Source organism: Convolutriloba macropyga, chromosome 8 (genome assembly GCF_964194025.1).
Source record: "Convolutriloba macropyga chromosome 8, txConMacr16.3, whole genome shotgun sequence".
Lineage (NCBI taxonomy): Eukaryota > Metazoa > Xenacoelomorpha > Acoela > Convolutidae > Convolutriloba > Convolutriloba macropyga.
The window spans coordinates 3,989,609-4,006,682 of record NC_134475.1 but is presented as its reverse complement, the minus strand read 5'-3'; the positions used below and the strand labels follow the sequence as shown (position 1 = coordinate 4,006,682).

The window sequence follows — 17,074 nt, the reverse complement described above, 5'->3', positions numbered from 1 at the left end:
TATTAAACAAAAGAGCAAAATGGTCAAGCAAAAATATTGCATTAAAAAGGCACACGTTTACAATAGTTGCTTCAAACTTCGTTCGAGATCAATTAAAAACAATAACTGTTTTCTTTCATCAAATGAAAGGTACCGCGTCGCCATGGCTATCCTATCTCACACCACGTTCATATTTTATTACCATTTTTTCCTCACACAAAAGTACGGCAAATCGGCAAAAACTAACGATGTCTTAATTTTCTACTGCACTGATTTTTTTAAAGCAATAAAAATTATATTTCACGTATTACTCACAAGATTCGACGGTTGCACGGTCAAAGCTGGTGTTTTCAGTGATCCACGCAGATCCTAAAACAAACAATGATTAACATCCATCTTAAAATCACATCCATAAACATACAAAAGCTCTGAAGATTCTCTCATTTTCTTCACTGCCAATGGAGTCTGGAAATGCAACAGCGTTTCCAATAAAAGCTCTGAATACCATAAAAAGACCAGTTGGAATTGGGTTAGGGCTAATCCGAAAATTGATAACGGGGATGCGAGAACGTATCTAATGTTGCAATCGTAGTTGTCAATGTCTCAATAGATTCTGATAATTTATAACAAACTTTGAACAGCAAAAGAACAGCTAGCGAAATTATTATTATTAATGTATGTACAATCAAGTTCAATCAATTTAAAAGGCATCAATAATTAAAATAGAAAGTTCGAAATTTCGGAAAGATGAGTTTATGCTCCTGTTTTTTCAGAGTTTTTTTTCCTTTAAAACCAATTGATTGCTCTTGTTGCTGGGAGCCATTTCAAGCGCCGGGAAGGGCTTCTGCTGGCTCTGCTTGCTTTTACTCTTTTTCTTGGTGTTCTTGGCTAGCCTCGTAGAAGTTGAATAGTTCGTTGTATTTCAATGCGTGGTAAGATATCAATAAATTTTTCAACAAAAGAACAGCTAGCGAAAAATTGCTTTGTGATTCTAATTGCAAAGCTGCCGTGATATAGTAACGTAGCTTTTAAAAGGTATTTTTATTTTTAGGAAAACAATCAGAAGAAAATTTTATGATGTGATTCTTTAATCAAATTGATTGTTGTTTATAATTTTGCTTGAATTGTTTGAATTATTGTTTGCTTCAAGTATCTTTTTTTTGCTTGAATTGTTTGAATTATTGTTCGCTTCAAGTATATTTAACCATATGGTTATAATTTTAATTTACTAGTTGCAAAAATAAAATTCTATCGAAAAGAGAGGATGGAACTATTTCTGACCTGATATGTTGTTTCGTCCACGCGTCCTCTGAGGTACTTCAGGATCAGGAGGTTTAAATCTACAACACAACATCACAATTACGTCACTTAGTTCACAGTTATTACTTAAAATCTCCGAATTTTGCTACTGTTACGCAGAAACCCAAGTCGTATCCGAATGGTTATCTTGCAAGATTTTGCCAGAATCTGGCAGAATCTTGCAAGATAACCATTTTTTGCAAGAATCTTGCAAGATAACCATTTTTTTGCAAGAATCTTGCAAGATAGCCATTCGTCTTGCAAGATAACCATCTGGTCTCGACTGGGGAAGCAGCGATTATTTTTTTTCTAGTTTCCACCGAAAGATGCAACTCCTATTTTTAAACAAATATAGTGGAAAAATAAATAAATGTGTTTCTGCGTAATCGCAGCGTAGCAGCATTAGGCTTTCAGTCTGCAGTGTATTAACAGTAGCCTGTTCTCAGCTTTTTCAATTATTCCCCACATCTCAGACTGTTCATTTGGTGAGCATGAATGCTCTTTTTTAGTGACTTTGGCCACTTTTTTTTTGCGTCTGAGTCTTTCACATGGTACCATTATTGCAGCCAATATCAGTCAGGCTATGGTAAAAAAAGGTGGCAAGGTAGAGTAAACGTACGCTTTGTACATTTATGATCACTTTAGAGCTCATTACAAAGGAGTTTCCATGTCAAATTTCCAATTGGAGATAAGCTGATAGATTGTGATGAAATGAAGCAACAAGAAATTATATATTTCACATATAAATGAACATATTCCTACCCATTCAGATGCGCGGTGTCTTTCTGACGTTTCCTTGCGTTTCAACTCAAATAGCGTGTTTCAAAGTTAAAATTCAACAAGGTTCAAATATGTAAGTTCAAATTTACATAGATAGATAAAACGGACAAAATTAAGCCAAGAAAAAACGCGTTGACAAACACATTACCGCACAGCTACCTTTTGGGGTTTTAGAAAAGTTAACTTCTGTTTCAGGTTTTTAAGAGCAAGAGTAAAATTTAAAAGCAATGACATACCTGACGCGACTTCATCTTTTCCCGAATTGTTTCCATTGGCGGGCTTGAGGACATTTGTGTTTACAGAACGCCGCATTCTTCGTATCCTATCAGAATTCACTTCAATTGTGAAAATTCATTATCAACTAGAGCTGGCCACGTGACAATGGAATAGATGTCCAACCTATTCCCACTTCAAAAAGAACATCATCAACTGAAAAAATATTTCAAACTATGCTTGAATATGTCGTAAAAAATATTTCAAACTATGCTTGCTTACATTGAGTTCAAATTGCAATTTAATATGATAAAGCGCTTGTTTGGTGGGAGCATTTTCGGTACCATCCAGATCTATTTCTTTCGATTCAGATTTTCTCTATATCCATTGTAAAAGGACAGAATTTTAACTCATATCAATTGTAGGAAGATCTCAGGAATTTTTGGAAGGGAAAATCTAAATAGAAAGTTGTCATTTTTCCGTACGATTCAGCAAGTTCAATCAGACGAATAATCTGTTCAACTTAATCATACCTACATTATTTGAAGCAACATTTGAACCTACCGCATTATTCGAAAAACTTCAATGTGGATTTTCGCCTTACGTACTCCTGACAGCTTTCTACAATTGAGGTTAAATTATATCCAGTTACAGTCAATACACAAAAATCGAAAGGAAAGGAAAAAGGGAAGGCAGGGACAATGATCCCTGTGATGGTTTCAAAGAAACATCGAGAAATTTAGAAGTTTTCTTTTTTAAAAGTTTCCAAGAACAAAAGAACTTACCTGACGAACTTTGTTGTTATGTCGATAAGTAATGGTCACAAAACTAAACTCAATTCTAATTTTGTTTTGACGCTATCATTATCTTATTGACCTATCAAAACAGACACTTTTCAATGTAGCGTTCAAATTTGAGCTATTCCTTTAGTGAGCAAATGCATACGCTTTGAGTACGCAAAGTAAAGGTTGTCTTCGACCAACTATTAATAAGTTTGTCAATTAGTAAACTTCGACAGTCCATGATACGCCGTGTTTATCAACAGAAATGCAACTTTAAGCCAACTTTTCGGTAGAGAGGATCCAAATCAATTTAAGGGAGAGGATTTTCAATCCAGTCAAGCTTTTCAGCCATTATCTGATGGTTTGCGGGAGCGGGGAGACCATTAAATCAACGATGTTAACTTTCATTTATTAAAAATTTCCGATTCATTCTGCTTTAAAATCTTCCCAAAAAATAAAAAAAACATCAAATCTTGTAAACAAGTTTGGCTCTTAGAAACGACCAATTCTGGCATCTATTTATAATTTATCAAATTCTGTTCTAAAATATTGAGTTTCTCCTGCTGACATGTTGAACAATTTTTGCTCAGCATTCGGGTTTCAATTTCAGCCATAAAGTTTGTCATTACACTGGACAAATATAACATCGTTTTTGCCGAAAAAACGCACTTATATCTTGAATCTTAAAACTCGCAAAATCCGTAGCATGGCATTTTTCACAAGCGTCAAATATATTTCGCTTTTTCTCCAAAACATTAGCACACAAAAAGATAACATTAGATAGTCAGATAGAAAGCAACCAAAAACTTACAATTCTTTCCAGACGGACCTGGAAGACCTGTAAGGAGCGCATTCTAAGAAAAAGCTCAAATTCAGGACTAATATCAGGCTACAGCACGATACTCGTATAAAATTTCAGTTACTCCAGTTTTCCGACAATTTCAAACCAATGATCTAAGAAAGCAAATGATTTCTATATATTGGTAATGATTGAAACTATTTCAAATTGCCAGAAAAAACTTGATCAGTAATAACGTCACTTTCTTATAAACTACGCTGCTTCTTTCATTCTGTACAAGGCTTGCCATTATTCAAAGCACTTGATCTTCGCCGCCATTTTTTCGAGATTTGGAAAGAAGCAGCGTTTACCTTTAATTTCTCGCAAACAAATTTGTAGCAACTATTTCCTGATTTTCTCTGATGCAATTTATTTACGTAATCGATTCTTTATCGGATCGATTTGACCTTTACACCTCTGAAACGGGACAAACTAGTAAAGCCCGAACTCATTAAGTCCTTGATCAGCTCTCAAAGATTTAGCAGTCTATAAAAAAAGAATCTTTTTATTAATTGCTGAGATGTTATTTTTTTTCAATCTGCTTAAATTATTGAAGGGTCTATTTGTTGCTTTCGAATAACCTCCAGTTACAGTTACACGCACTCACTTGACCTTTTCTGTTTGAAAAAGTAAAGAAAAGTCAATTTCAGATTGAGGAAGTCATTTTTGTGAGTGAGTAAGTCACGTGTGACCAAAAACGTAATCACGCGATATAACAAAAAACTATCTCCACTAAGAGTCAAAAATGACGTCACGCACGCAATTTGGTTGAAATTGCATGAATGAAAAAAAAATCAGGTTCAAAGTGATTGTGACGTCATATGGTCGTAACAAAAAATTTCACAAAACGAAAAACAAGAGAAGGACAATAATAGCCCCAACTTTCGCTTTGCGGCTATTAATAAACCAAATAAAAAGCGTTCGCCCAAAAATCCAACTCTTCACATGCTTAAAGTTTTATCGTAAAATAAGACAAAACATATAGGTTTAACCAGGACGCAAAAAAACAGTCTACTCTACTCAGTGTGATTCAAATTCAAAAAATTTTGCAGTGTTTCAGATTCCAGAAATTAGGGCATGCTGACCGTTTACATTTCACCATAACCCCTAAACCTTACGCTTCGAAAGAGACTAACAGTACTATTTTGACAAGCAAACATAAACCGACTAACGTCGAACAAAATGCTCTCGAACGACAGGCGGGGTAATTTAATTCAGATGGCGCTGTAGCCAAAAAATCAGATAAGTGAAGGATACGAATCCGCAACCTCCTGCGTTCTAGACGGAAGCACTTTCCACTCCGGCCTTATTATCTCATAGATTACAATCGCGTTTATCTTTGCAACGCAGACTTCCTCAATATCATCAATTTAGGTCCACAAAAACCAAGAAGTCAAGCGTCAAAAAGTCACTCAAGAAATGAAAGCGGAAGAATGTTCTAGAAAATGCTCAAGCAAAAATTTGGCACAAAAAGAAAATCTTTTACCATAAAGAAACACCTTTACCATAATGGCTTCAAACTTCGTTCGAGAGCAGTTAAAAACCTTACTATAAATTAAGATTGTTTGCATAGAGCAAAACATGATTTCAATAATCTCAGCTAACAAAAATAAACGAACGGCCCAAATCAAAAGAATTGCCATCGAACGCCTAGAGGGAGCTCTAATCTAAATCAGCCTGCATCAACCTCTAGCTGAGGAGCTCGCCTGCAGGAGGGGGGACTTAAAGATCACCAAGGTGCTTCAAATGATGTAGGATATAAGGATATTTTAGAGGATATGAAATTACAATTTTAGGATTTTAGGTTAACTAGGAGTCTCGGTAAAGTGCGTTTGCACATAAAGTTCCGACCCCACTCATCCACATTTTGACATAAATGTCTACCAAATGAAGTATTTTTCAAAAAGAAATGTGCATGAACAAAAAGATCGCCTGCAATAAAAATAACTCAGTGGAGTAAATGTGACATTAGATTGATGAGATGAGCCATTATTAAGAAAGCAAGTCAAGACGAACAACAAAACCAAACAACAAAACTAACAAACATTAATTATATCCAAAACTTTGTCCATTTTCAAAAAACCTTTTCAACAGGTCAGATAAAACCTAAACTAAAAAAGTAACTTGTACTTCACTAGAAAAGATATGGGACCACGCCATGATGAGGCTCGGTAACAATTAGACAAGAAAGAAAAAAATTAAAAATTGGCTTATATTTTAACAATAAGTTTTAATGTAATAAAACCATTAGATAGCAATTGAAAACATCCGAAAAGTTTATGATCACATACGCTTCTATAGATTGTAATTAGGACCTGTTATTATTCAATTTTTTATTCAGTTGCAAAAAGAACAACAAATAGAGACAACAAAAAAAAATTCAATTAAAACTTGCGAGAAAACGCTTGCGAAGCCGTAAAGCCAGATTTTGCCCAAAAATATGTTCAACTGCGCTTTCCTCGAACGCCAATAATGTGGTATGCGACCTCTTATCAATAAGGGTAGGAAAAAATAAACAAAAACCAAGAAAACCGAATTAAGTAATAGCTTTGTTTTTTAAAAAACAAATAATTTTGAAGTCATGAAAGCCATTAGCTACAGAAAGAAATAATTAAATAGGTTCGTTTGCCCGTCCAAAGGAAGCACTTGAGACCTGTAATTATTCCGAATATGTATTACCTCTACAAAAAGATCGTCAAATATAGACAAAAATATCTATAGACCAAATCAAAAATTTGTTTACTTTTTTTGCGTCAAACCCGTGTCGAAGCCAGTAAAATGATAACAAATTCTGTAAAAACATTTAAAACACTTGCGCTTTCCCTCGAGGACAAAAATGTCACATGTGATGTGTAATTAACGAAACTAAGAAAAAACATAAAAAAAAACAAAAAATAGGAAGTTGAAGAAGTCTTCAATTTTGAAAACAATTGTTCTCAAAGTCATGAAAGCCATCATCTATCAACTAAAACCAGAATAGTGGCTGATTTATTCTTCCATAAAAAGCTAATGAGACGTGTCATTATCAGGGAAATTTCATACGACTAAAAAGACAAAGTAAAAACGACAGTTAAACAAAATTGTAAAAAATTCAATTAATTTCTTCGAGAAAGGGGTGTCGAAGCCTTTAAACCATAAGCCATACGTTTCAAGACTTTCAAATGTTCAATCGTGTCTAATTTTTAACGTCAACAAGGTAACATGAGAACTGTCAATAAAAAGATAATGTGACAAAACGAGAAAAAAAAAACGTTAAAAATGGGCCAATGCATAAAAATCAAAAACAAATTGTGATATCTAGCATTATCAACGCCATAAAACAATAACTTAAAAACCTCAAAAAAAGATTAAGTTTTAATTCCATAGAAAGAAGGGAAGAAGAAGCATTCCTTATTTGCTGACACTAAGCTACAAGTTGACCAAGTTAAAAGAAAAATACTGGCAAGGTTTAGTAAGCCATTGTTTAATTAAAACTCAAACAATTTTAAAAGTCAAAACGACCAAAATATTCCGATCAAATAAACTAGATACATTAAATTGGAACTTGTTAGAAAGCGAATCGGACCTATCAACAGTGAGCTTTGATTTGAATTGTTCTGTTCTTTAAAAACCATAAAAATTTTTTTTTAAGGAAAAGACCGACTAATTACAATCTGAATTGTTTTTGGATTGTAACAATCCAAGATCCGACCAAAACCGGCCTTGCTATTGCTGTGCGTCCATTATGAACACTCAAATGTTTCGAATCTTCTTGATCTAGATAATTTTTTAATCAAAAGATCAAAAATAATTAAAGTGTTTCAATTTTTATATATTTATTAAAAATAATTAAAGTGTTTCAATTTTTACATATTTTTACCAACATTGACAAAAATTAAGGCAAAAATTACGGAAAACAAAAATAGGGCAAATCGGTCTAAAATTCACAAAAATGTAGACCACGATAACTCGCTCTAGAAAACAAAATTCCAAAAAAACTTTAATTCCATACTCTACGCTGGACGGGCTTTTTAATGATACCACTCACAACTCTCTACGATGAATATATCGATCGGTCAAAATTGTCTGATCAAAAAAACAGTTGAGTATATAGTTCCTCTCCACACAAGAGGGTTCGGAACAACAACTGACATCCAATTCGTCACACTTTTGGCGTATTTGACTCTGAATAATGAACTGCCGCCAATTGAGTTAAGCTGCCTAAAAATGTGAAAGGGAGAAATTTAGATCACGCAAAAGGATAAAGTCGTAGTAGTAGTAAAAGACTTCAATTTGCCAATATAAGGGGTTTCAACATATCGTTTGATGAAATTTTATGAATATGGTTTTGATACAAAAAATAAAAAACATATATTACAAAATTAAGATCGGCAGAACGCACATCGGCATTTAATGGACCAAGTGCATGTGTAGTTTATATCAAACTGAGAGTCCCAAAAGTTTATGAAGAACTCTCTCAGGAGGCTTTCATGGTCCGCTGGTGGTTTGAAAATATTGAATAGTCCCGTCTCGTAAAAATCATTTACATAGAACTGTACCCTTTCGAAATAGGATTTCGATGTTATTTGTTGTATTGTTGGGTTGATAAGTTGATTAGCGTGTTCGCTTCGTAAAATCCTGGAGTTTATCTTCACCGTGCAAAAATCCTCGAACTTAAGTTTTCCCCAACATAAAAAAATAAAAAATCGAAAATGTCTGATAGCAGATGGGTATGTTGTCTGAATATTGCAGGTCTGAAATGTAATTGCGTTTCCATAACACCAGCACAATCCTCTGCAGTAGAATTTTTCTAATACTCTGAAGTGAACAATATCGCAATATCGGGAAACCACGCTACAGAGGCGTATAGGAGCACAGATAAAACGTAGGATGTCTACAAACTTTGCTTGACTTTATTTGGTAGGCTATATGGCACATTGTGTCTTAGACAATTGAAACTTGTCTTTCGTTTGAGCTTTCGTTAGCTTATTACGTATGTGCCTACTCCACTTTAAATTGCTACAAATTTCAACACCTAAATCGGTTCTATAGTACCCTTTCTGCAAAGAAATCTGGTCTATCTTGAAATCGCATTTGCGTGCTTCTGAGATATGAATATAAACACGTTTCTCTGCGTAAAAATTCGAAGAAGTTTCTAAAGACCTGTCTACAAGAGTTTATTGCGATCTCTCTGACAGTCAGTAAAAACGTCAGAGGTGGCACATGACAGCTTGGTGTCATCTGCAAAAACAATAACAGCTTGAACTTTCCGGTAGTGATATAATATCGTCGATGTGAATCAAAAGTCGCAGAGCTCCAAGAACACTACCTTGAACTCCATTGGTAATCCTAACTTCATCTGACAATATTCCATTGATGTTTAGACGCTGGTTTCTTCCGGTTAGGTATGAGAACATAAGCTGCAAGAAATCATTGTCGTGACCGTACAACGATAGCTTTTTAAGCAAGATTGCATGGTCTACATTGTCAAAAGCTTTCGCAAAAATCCAAGTAGATGATAACCTGTTCGACGTTCTTTTCAAAGTTAGAACAAATTTCATCAAGAAAAACGAGCAGTTGAGTAATTGTTGAATGTTCTTTTCTGCAAACGTGCTGCCTATTGCTCAAATTAGTGAATTTTGAGTCAAGGAAAACAAAAAGAATTTTCTCCAATATTAATGATAATCGAGGTTATATGGAAATGGGTCTATAGTTCTCAACTTTATTTTCTGACTCCTCATGGACGAGGGTGATGAAGGAACACTTCGATATCGCTGGCCACTTGCGGAGAGATAGTATGTCACTAAATGAACAAGAGAAGCCAATGTAACAGCGCAGTTCTGGAGAACGAATGGGGGTATACCGTCTTCAACAGCGATAGTGCTCGGAGGCACGTTTCCGAGCAAAAAGCTGACCAGTGCAGGTGTCACGAATAAATCAGACAACTGGATATTTGGACTCTCAATTTCATTCGGAGCAGAAGTAAGAGTAGAATATTTTTTGTAAACAGAATGAAAAAACGATATTAAAAAGAGTAGCTTTCTCTAAATTTGTCGTAGCAGAACTTTCTAGGTAAGTCATTTTATTTGGCAGTGAATTTCGGCCTACGTAAAAGTCTCTCGTAAAAGTGTTAAAGTCTCTCGTAAAAGCGTAAAGGCGTAAAAAACTCTCGAAAAGTCAAAACGTTAGAGAAAAGGCAAAATTACTGACTAGAAAATTACACTACAGCCGACGAAGAGAAATTTTTAAGCAACCGCTTCATTGTTTCTTTCGAGTAACTTAAATTTCGTAGTGCACCAACTTTGTGAGAATGTAGCTGATTGCGTTGTACAAAAACCTCTAATTTCTTTGAACAGAAAAAAAAGCGTTTTTTAGCTTAAATCTTTCGCTGAGCATAACAACACAATAATACACTTCATGTAACGCAGGATTTTACGTCCGTATTCCTGCTTATAATTCTTCATTGCAAAACAAAAACTCAATTATAGGGCGTTGAAAAACTTCTCAAATGTAAACTTTTTTATTTAAAAAAGACGACTGACTCTCAAAATTGAATTTACTCATCTCGACAGCAAACACAAAAGTATCGAAATTGACCATACAATCGATTTTACTATTGATAACTGCTCGAGAGAGGCGAAGACAATTTCATCTCAATTCAAAATGGCTACTGCTGCTTAGCAATCTGGACCGCCATTCGGTCAAGGACCTTCTTGCCGCCTGAGGTGATTTTTCGGCCACCATCTTCGTGCTTCTCAACGTATCCTAGAGCCTCAAGTTGCTGTAGAGCCTTTCGGATGACACCCTGGTTTCCTTTCACTGAGTGTTCTCGCGATGATCCGTAATTCTTTCGGCAACCGTACACTCGTCTGAACTTTCCAACACCTGTAAAAGGAAAAATATTGAACGGAACACAAGTATGTATCTAACTTTTAGATAATAGACTTAATTGATGCCCACACGCAGCTGCAACAAGTTGTTCAAGCCATTTTTTGTGAAATGCTACTGAAACTGAACAGCTCAGGTTGCTCAACATAACTTAGCATTAGTAAATAATTTAAATAATTAATTTCAATATCTGACAACTACAATATCTGACATTTAGATAGCAGAATTAATTGATGCCCACACGCAGCTGTAACAAGTTTTTGAAGCCACTTTTTTGCTACAGGCTGCTGAAACTAAATAGCTCGGATTGCTCATCATGACTTAGTATTAGTAAATAATTTAAATAATTAATTTCAACAATTATACTGCGATAGTGCAAAATTTCCACCATTTGAAAGACTTTCTCTCTTTTCATATGCGGTGTTATTTAGAACCTAATACACGTATCAATGGAGTAATTACAGCAATCAAGACATGACATTTTGCCTGACTGAGGTGTTTTGAAAATTCCAGGTTACCTTCCCGAGTTATGAGAACTCACATTACACCAGTATTTTTGATGAAGGCATCTCCGATCAAGTCGTCAAACGACCGGTGGAATAATCATGCTCTACAAGTTACGAGCATGAATATCGCGAGCATTCAATCATTTAACACTTCAACTTCGAGTATGAAATTTCATTCACTCATTTATCGGCTACTCTGCCCATTGTTTACATTGTAGTTATTGTAACTTGCTCAATGAAACATTACATTTTAAGGCCGTGCAACTGAATGTGCAATACCGCTATTGTTCTACATGTGGTGTGGTAATTAATCATTATTTTCGACATTGAATTTCTCATTCGATATAACTTCATCAATCAAAATGAATTCAGAACTTTTCAACTTTTTAAAAGCAACAGGAACATGCATTTGATATCAGTTAGCCAATCAAAAATGAATTCGGAACTTCTCAATTCAATTTTTTTAAAGGAAAAAGAACAAAGATTCAAATTTTGCGAAATTGTTGTAAGAGCGGGATCAAAGTGAATGCAGAAATGTTTTTTTTTTGTTCCGACACACTTAAGTGCGGGTGTGGGGGGAAGGAGGAACTATTTACTCAACTGTTTTTTTTGTTCAGTCAACTTTCGGCGATCGATATATTCATCGTACAGGATGGTGAGTGGCATCAAAAGAAAGCTTTTCAAGCGTAGAATTTCAAATTAAGAAGATTTTCAATCGCTTTTTCCGAGGAGTTACGGAGCAAAATTACGGAGGAACGTAAGCGTAACTTCCGTTGATTTGTTCACAGTTTTCATAATTTTTTTGCTTAAATTTCGATCAAATTTTGATAAAATATGATAAAATTGTAAACAATAGTCTGATTGGTTTCACGTTTAAATATAGAAGAGAGTTGGCGAGGTGTTTGAAACCACTGTTTTGGCAAAATTTTCAGCTAATCTTTTAAAAATTAGCATTTTATCCTTTTTTCAATTAATAAAGGCATCAAATATGCCTATTGGGCCCATTTTGTCCAGTTTGACCGGTGGTGCAGACAAAAAACAGTTGATACAATCTTCCTTTACTCAGATTTGGGCTAATTAGGCTTCCGGTTCCTAAAAAAAATATGAAATATTTTAGAACAGGTGCGTTTTTCGCAGCCGAGCAGCGATAGCAAGGCAAGTTTTGGTCTCATCGTTGAGTTTTACAACCAAAATATTTTCGAAAAATTGTATTGTTTTATAATTTTTTTTTTCAATTTTTTCAACACCTTTACTAAAAGTCTTTTCTCATTTAAAGAAGCAAATAATAGAAATCCCTTTAGAATCCACTAAAGTCTAATGGGACAATATTGTGTTTTATTATCAAAGATCATGGTTTTAATGGTTCCGACAAATTGTTTTGGTAATTTTCAATGAATTCTCCAGATTTTCAAGCATTTCATGCCCCGTTCTGATTTGGTAAATAGGGAGCTATTAAAAAATTATCCAATGCATTCAGTTGAAATATAATGCTTTTTGTTAACATAATTCGATAAGTATCCAACTCTTCATTTTTTTTGTATTGCCCTTTCGTTCAATTTAACTCTTCCGCTAACCTTTGGTACATTTTACGGTATAACGATGAAGCACCAGGAGCAAGATCAAGTTTTGTCTAGTTGTGGAGTTTTATAGTTTAAAAATTATTCGGATTTTAAAGGGGTGCTATATGTTTTTCTTGAAATACTTTTGCCTTTTTTGTTTCTTTACGTTAGTTACAGACAAAATGATTTCAAATCAAACCTCGATTATTGACAGGTCATATTTATAGGCAGAAGGGAGGTCAAAGAACAGACGATAATTACAGCGAAAAGCATATGTTTTTTTCCTTGTATTGAAATGTTCGCAGAATTTTGAGTGACTGTATTAAACTATTTTTCATTAGAAAACTTACGCTTGTCAAGTCTTAGGGTATTTAAACAAGGGTTTTTTGAGATTTTCAAATTTCAATTTCATTTTTGCGATCTTTAAGCCTAGTCTAATTAGAGAGAGAGAGAGAGAGAGAGAGAGAGAGAGAGAGAGAGAGAGGTCGCACTCTTTTTCAAGTGAACTATAATGTAGTCTTAAATGTTGTTTTATTTTAATATTTGGCGTTGATACTTCAACTCTTCCTAAATTTTCTTCATTTTTTGCAATTTCTAAATTTTTAGGTTCTCTTTTGCTGTCTTGTCCGATTATCTTATTATTCACAATGTCGCATATCAAATTAATGGCGTTGAAATAAAGAAAAATCGATTATCAATATTTTTAGTGAGTAAATTTTGATCTTATAGGCTTCCACGCCGTTTCTTCACAAAATTGAAATGACTTCTTGATTTCTCCCCGTTTTGTTTTTGTAGTTGTATGACATCCTGGATAATGACAGGTCTCAATGGTTTTGCATGAAGTTATAAATGAAGCAATTGAATTATTTCAGTTGATAAATAATTGCTTTCATGACTTTGAATTTAATTGTTTTGAAAAGTGTAAACAAATTTCCTGACTTTGCCCTTTTTGAGTTCTGTCTTCTAGTTAACTATGCTCAATAAAGACAGTTCCCATATGTTTACTGGTAACCTGTAAGTCATTTGGATAAGTTAAGTTATTTCGTTAACTAATCTTTTCCGGTAAAATGCAAGTCATTTGGTTGTTTTAATCTGATGCTACTTTTTTATTAAATTTTTTCAAACAAAAATAGATAGACATTGAGTTTTGGTCATAAGTAATGCTTGTTGTTTTTATTTCATTTTGTTGTTTGTCTACTTAATTGCAGTTATCATCGGCTCTCTAATGAGTTATTGTTTAATTTGTATATTGGTTAGAGCTTAAAGCTTAAGTTTTCTATCTCTTCATTTGGTGGAAATTTAAGTCAAAAACGGGGTTGAACGGGGTGGAAACATTATGTGCGGACGCACATTACGTAGCCTCCTTGTCTAGAAAAGCTAACAATAACTTTAATATTTTATGAAATAGCTCATCTGATTAGTAGCGAACACGCACAAGAAAGATAACTGATAATTGTGATTCCGGACAGGATCGAAACTTCACACCAACGGTGCTTCAGAAGTGCACAGTGCAATCTTTCCCAATGACAAAAAAGTCGAAAAATGAACTACTCAGAGTCACAAATACAACTTCAGGTTTTTTTGTAATGGGATCTCTGCCGTTGCGCTTGAACTACTTAGTCTTCTGTGGAAAATAGAAGTTACCGCCTAGAATCCAAGTGCTGATATCATTTTATTTTCATATTTGCCATCAAAATGAATTGAACTAAATTCAGTTAGATGAATAGAAGTTTTGATTTCTGAGAAACATAGATATGTTCCAATTTTAAGTTTCATAAAACAACAGACAAAATTGTCAGATGAATTCATCTGTTAAGTTGATAAAAATGGCAACAAACTTTATCTCAATTGTATTTCTATCTTTGTACAGACGCTATCATTATCTTATTGAACCATCAACAAAAGAAAGTGCATACCGGTGCTCTTGTAGTAGTAAAGATTCCTCAAAAGCGAAGCCAGTCTAACATAGTACCAATCAGGGTTTGAAGGTGGCAGTTCTTTTCCATGCGAGGTCTTTGCAAAGTCAAAGTGAGCTGGGGCAACAACCTAAACAACAAAAAAAAACATATTTAAAAGAGCCCACAAATATACAAATATTCACGCTCTTTAATATTATTGTTATTGCTCCCCCCCCCCCCCCCAGCTCAATGAGTCTTGAACTTATAGACCCACCATTAACTGAATTTACTCAACAATGACGGCTATATTTTTGTGGGTCTTGAAGCTAGGAGAAACCAAAATGTTGCTACTTTGGACGAAAGTTATTTGAATGCAATTTCAGCATCATTTGTTTAGAACTACACCAAATTGGAATTACCGAAAGTAAAGTTAGACTAAATTAATATTTTTGTTTAACGCATGAAAGGCGGCCGAGCTTCAAACTATTAGCAGAACAGGGTTTGAAATGAAACCCTAAGGACTGTTATCAAATAATTTCAATCCAAACAGCAGTATCAGGTATCTACTAGTATCAATATTGCAGTATGAGTAAGACACGCAACAATGCACACAATAATGTCCAAACTTGGCCCAAATTATTTCTAGTTTGGATCAGAGCAAGGGCTAAAAAGAACAAAATTCAAAGAACTTATTTCAGGAAACAATATCCAAAATCACAAGATAGGCGCGCTTTTTGTGTACAAGAGTCGGAGCAAATTCACGCTCAAATTGAAAATTTAAGTAATTGATCCGAGCGAATAAGTTCATCTTCAATGAGCTTACTGTAGAACATTTTAAACCGCCCAAGTCATTGAACTCAAATCTTCAAACGCTGCATAATGAATTAAAATTACCTTTCCAGGCAAACACAAAAACTCCAGCTGGAGTAACAGAGATCTAACAGCGTTAAATACAAATCACAAAATTTAACATAGAGCGAAAAAAAACAAGAACATAAACTAAAGAATAAAGAACATAACCGACTAACGTCGGGAATTGCTCGCAAAAAACTGTCGAGTGGTTGGCTTCGTAAGTAGCTAGATAGGGTTTAGGGAGGCTACCTTTCGCTTAATTGAAGGGCCGTGGGGCAAGCGCGGCGGTGGGGTTACGGATTGAACGATGTGCAGGGCGTGGGGATTGGGGGGTGATGTGGAAAGAGGTGTAAAGTGAGGGAGGGGGTTACAGTCAAACTCTAATAACTGCCGATTATACCACAAATTTCTGTCTCCAAAGCAGTTTCGGTGAATAGCACTCTCAGAGTCTAGTAAGCCAGAAGGCTCTAGAATTTAATGCCCCGCGGGCGTTACCGGTATATTACGTTTTTGGGGGTGAAAACGAAAAATCGTTCAGGCAAAAAATCGCACAAAAAACTGCCGGTACAATATAATCTCTAAAATTACCGCGCCTATATCAGAAACACCAAAAAGAAAAAAACTAATAACTTTAACTGCCTAAAACTTTTAAGGAAAAAAACTGATAAATCAATTTAAAGTTCGTGGGTTTGGTGTAGAGCCGGTTGTAGGCAGTTGGAGCGAAAGGGAGGTTTGGGTAAGCAGGTGGTGACGGGGTAGTAGGTGGGTGGGTAGGAGTGTATGGGAGGTGGGTGCGCGTTAGGTGGGCGAGGGAGTAGGGAGACGTGTTTGTTGGAGGAGCGGTGAGGTTGGGGGGATGGTAGGCTAGGTGGTTGGTCTGTAGTTTAGAAGGTAGCAGGGACCTAAATGGGATAAAAAATACTCAAATGAACTCTTCATCTTGAATATTAACAGCTTTATCTAATTACTATATATTACAAACTAAGCTACAGTTAAAGTCCAGTGCCCGAAAAGATTCCTCAACTTTCAAAAACAGAAGTAAATGTTCGAGAAGCAAGAAGTCAAAATTCAAGTCATGAACGATTTTGTTTTATCTAAGGAAAATTCAGTGTAATAACAAGATTCCTCTTGTAGTCCAAAAAAACCGTGATAATACCAATACTCCTCCTAATAGCCTTAAAGACAGCAGCACTAATATAATTGCTACTTCGTTAGAGAGCAAATAAAAAACCCAACTAATTATCGACCTAATGATGCTACAAAATATTTCCGAAATGACTGAACTAACAAGAACAATTTTAAATTTCATGTAGCACGGCCCAGCTTCCGACCAAACCCAAAAATAACCCACAAATATTAAAAACTTTAAATGATTGGCGTGGGTTGACCTTGTTTATAGCTTAAAAAAAGGAAGCTATCCTCTTCTTAATCGACGTGGGGACAAAGCGCACTAGGGTCAAAACACAAAACTTCCCTTTAGACCATGAACTTATACCTCTTA

The 17,074-nt window shown here is 35.0% G+C and overlaps 2 protein-coding genes across 3 annotated transcripts in view; both read right to left on the bottom strand.

Moving 5' to 3' along the window:
- LOC142344398 (PH-interacting protein-like) overlaps positions 1-2,507 on the bottom strand; it is a 105,413-nt gene extending 102,906 nt beyond the window's left edge. Inside the window, exons 1-3 of the mRNA XM_075396010.1 lie at positions 2,295-2,507; positions 1,261-1,319; positions 295-348 (exon numbers count right to left, since the gene is read on the bottom strand). Of these exons, the coding sequence (XP_075252125.1) occupies positions 295-348; positions 1,261-1,319; positions 2,295-2,370 (189 nt within the window). The 5' untranslated portion in view covers positions 2,371-2,507. The remainder of the gene's footprint in view (positions 1-294; positions 349-1,260; positions 1,320-2,294) is intronic.
- A 7,901-nt stretch (positions 2,508-10,408) lies between these two features.
- The window catches only part of LOC142344396 (small ribosomal subunit protein eS19S-like), a 416,658-nt gene continuing 409,992 nt past the window's right edge, over positions 10,409-17,074 (bottom strand). For both annotated transcript variants that reach the window (XM_075396008.1, XM_075396007.1), the window contains exons 3-4: positions 14,740-14,869; positions 10,409-10,755 (exon numbers count right to left, since the gene is read on the bottom strand). In XM_075396008.1, the coding sequence (XP_075252123.1) occupies positions 10,538-10,755; positions 14,740-14,869 (348 nt within the window). In that variant the 3' untranslated portion in view covers positions 10,409-10,537. The remainder of the gene's footprint in view (positions 10,756-14,739; positions 14,870-17,074) is intronic.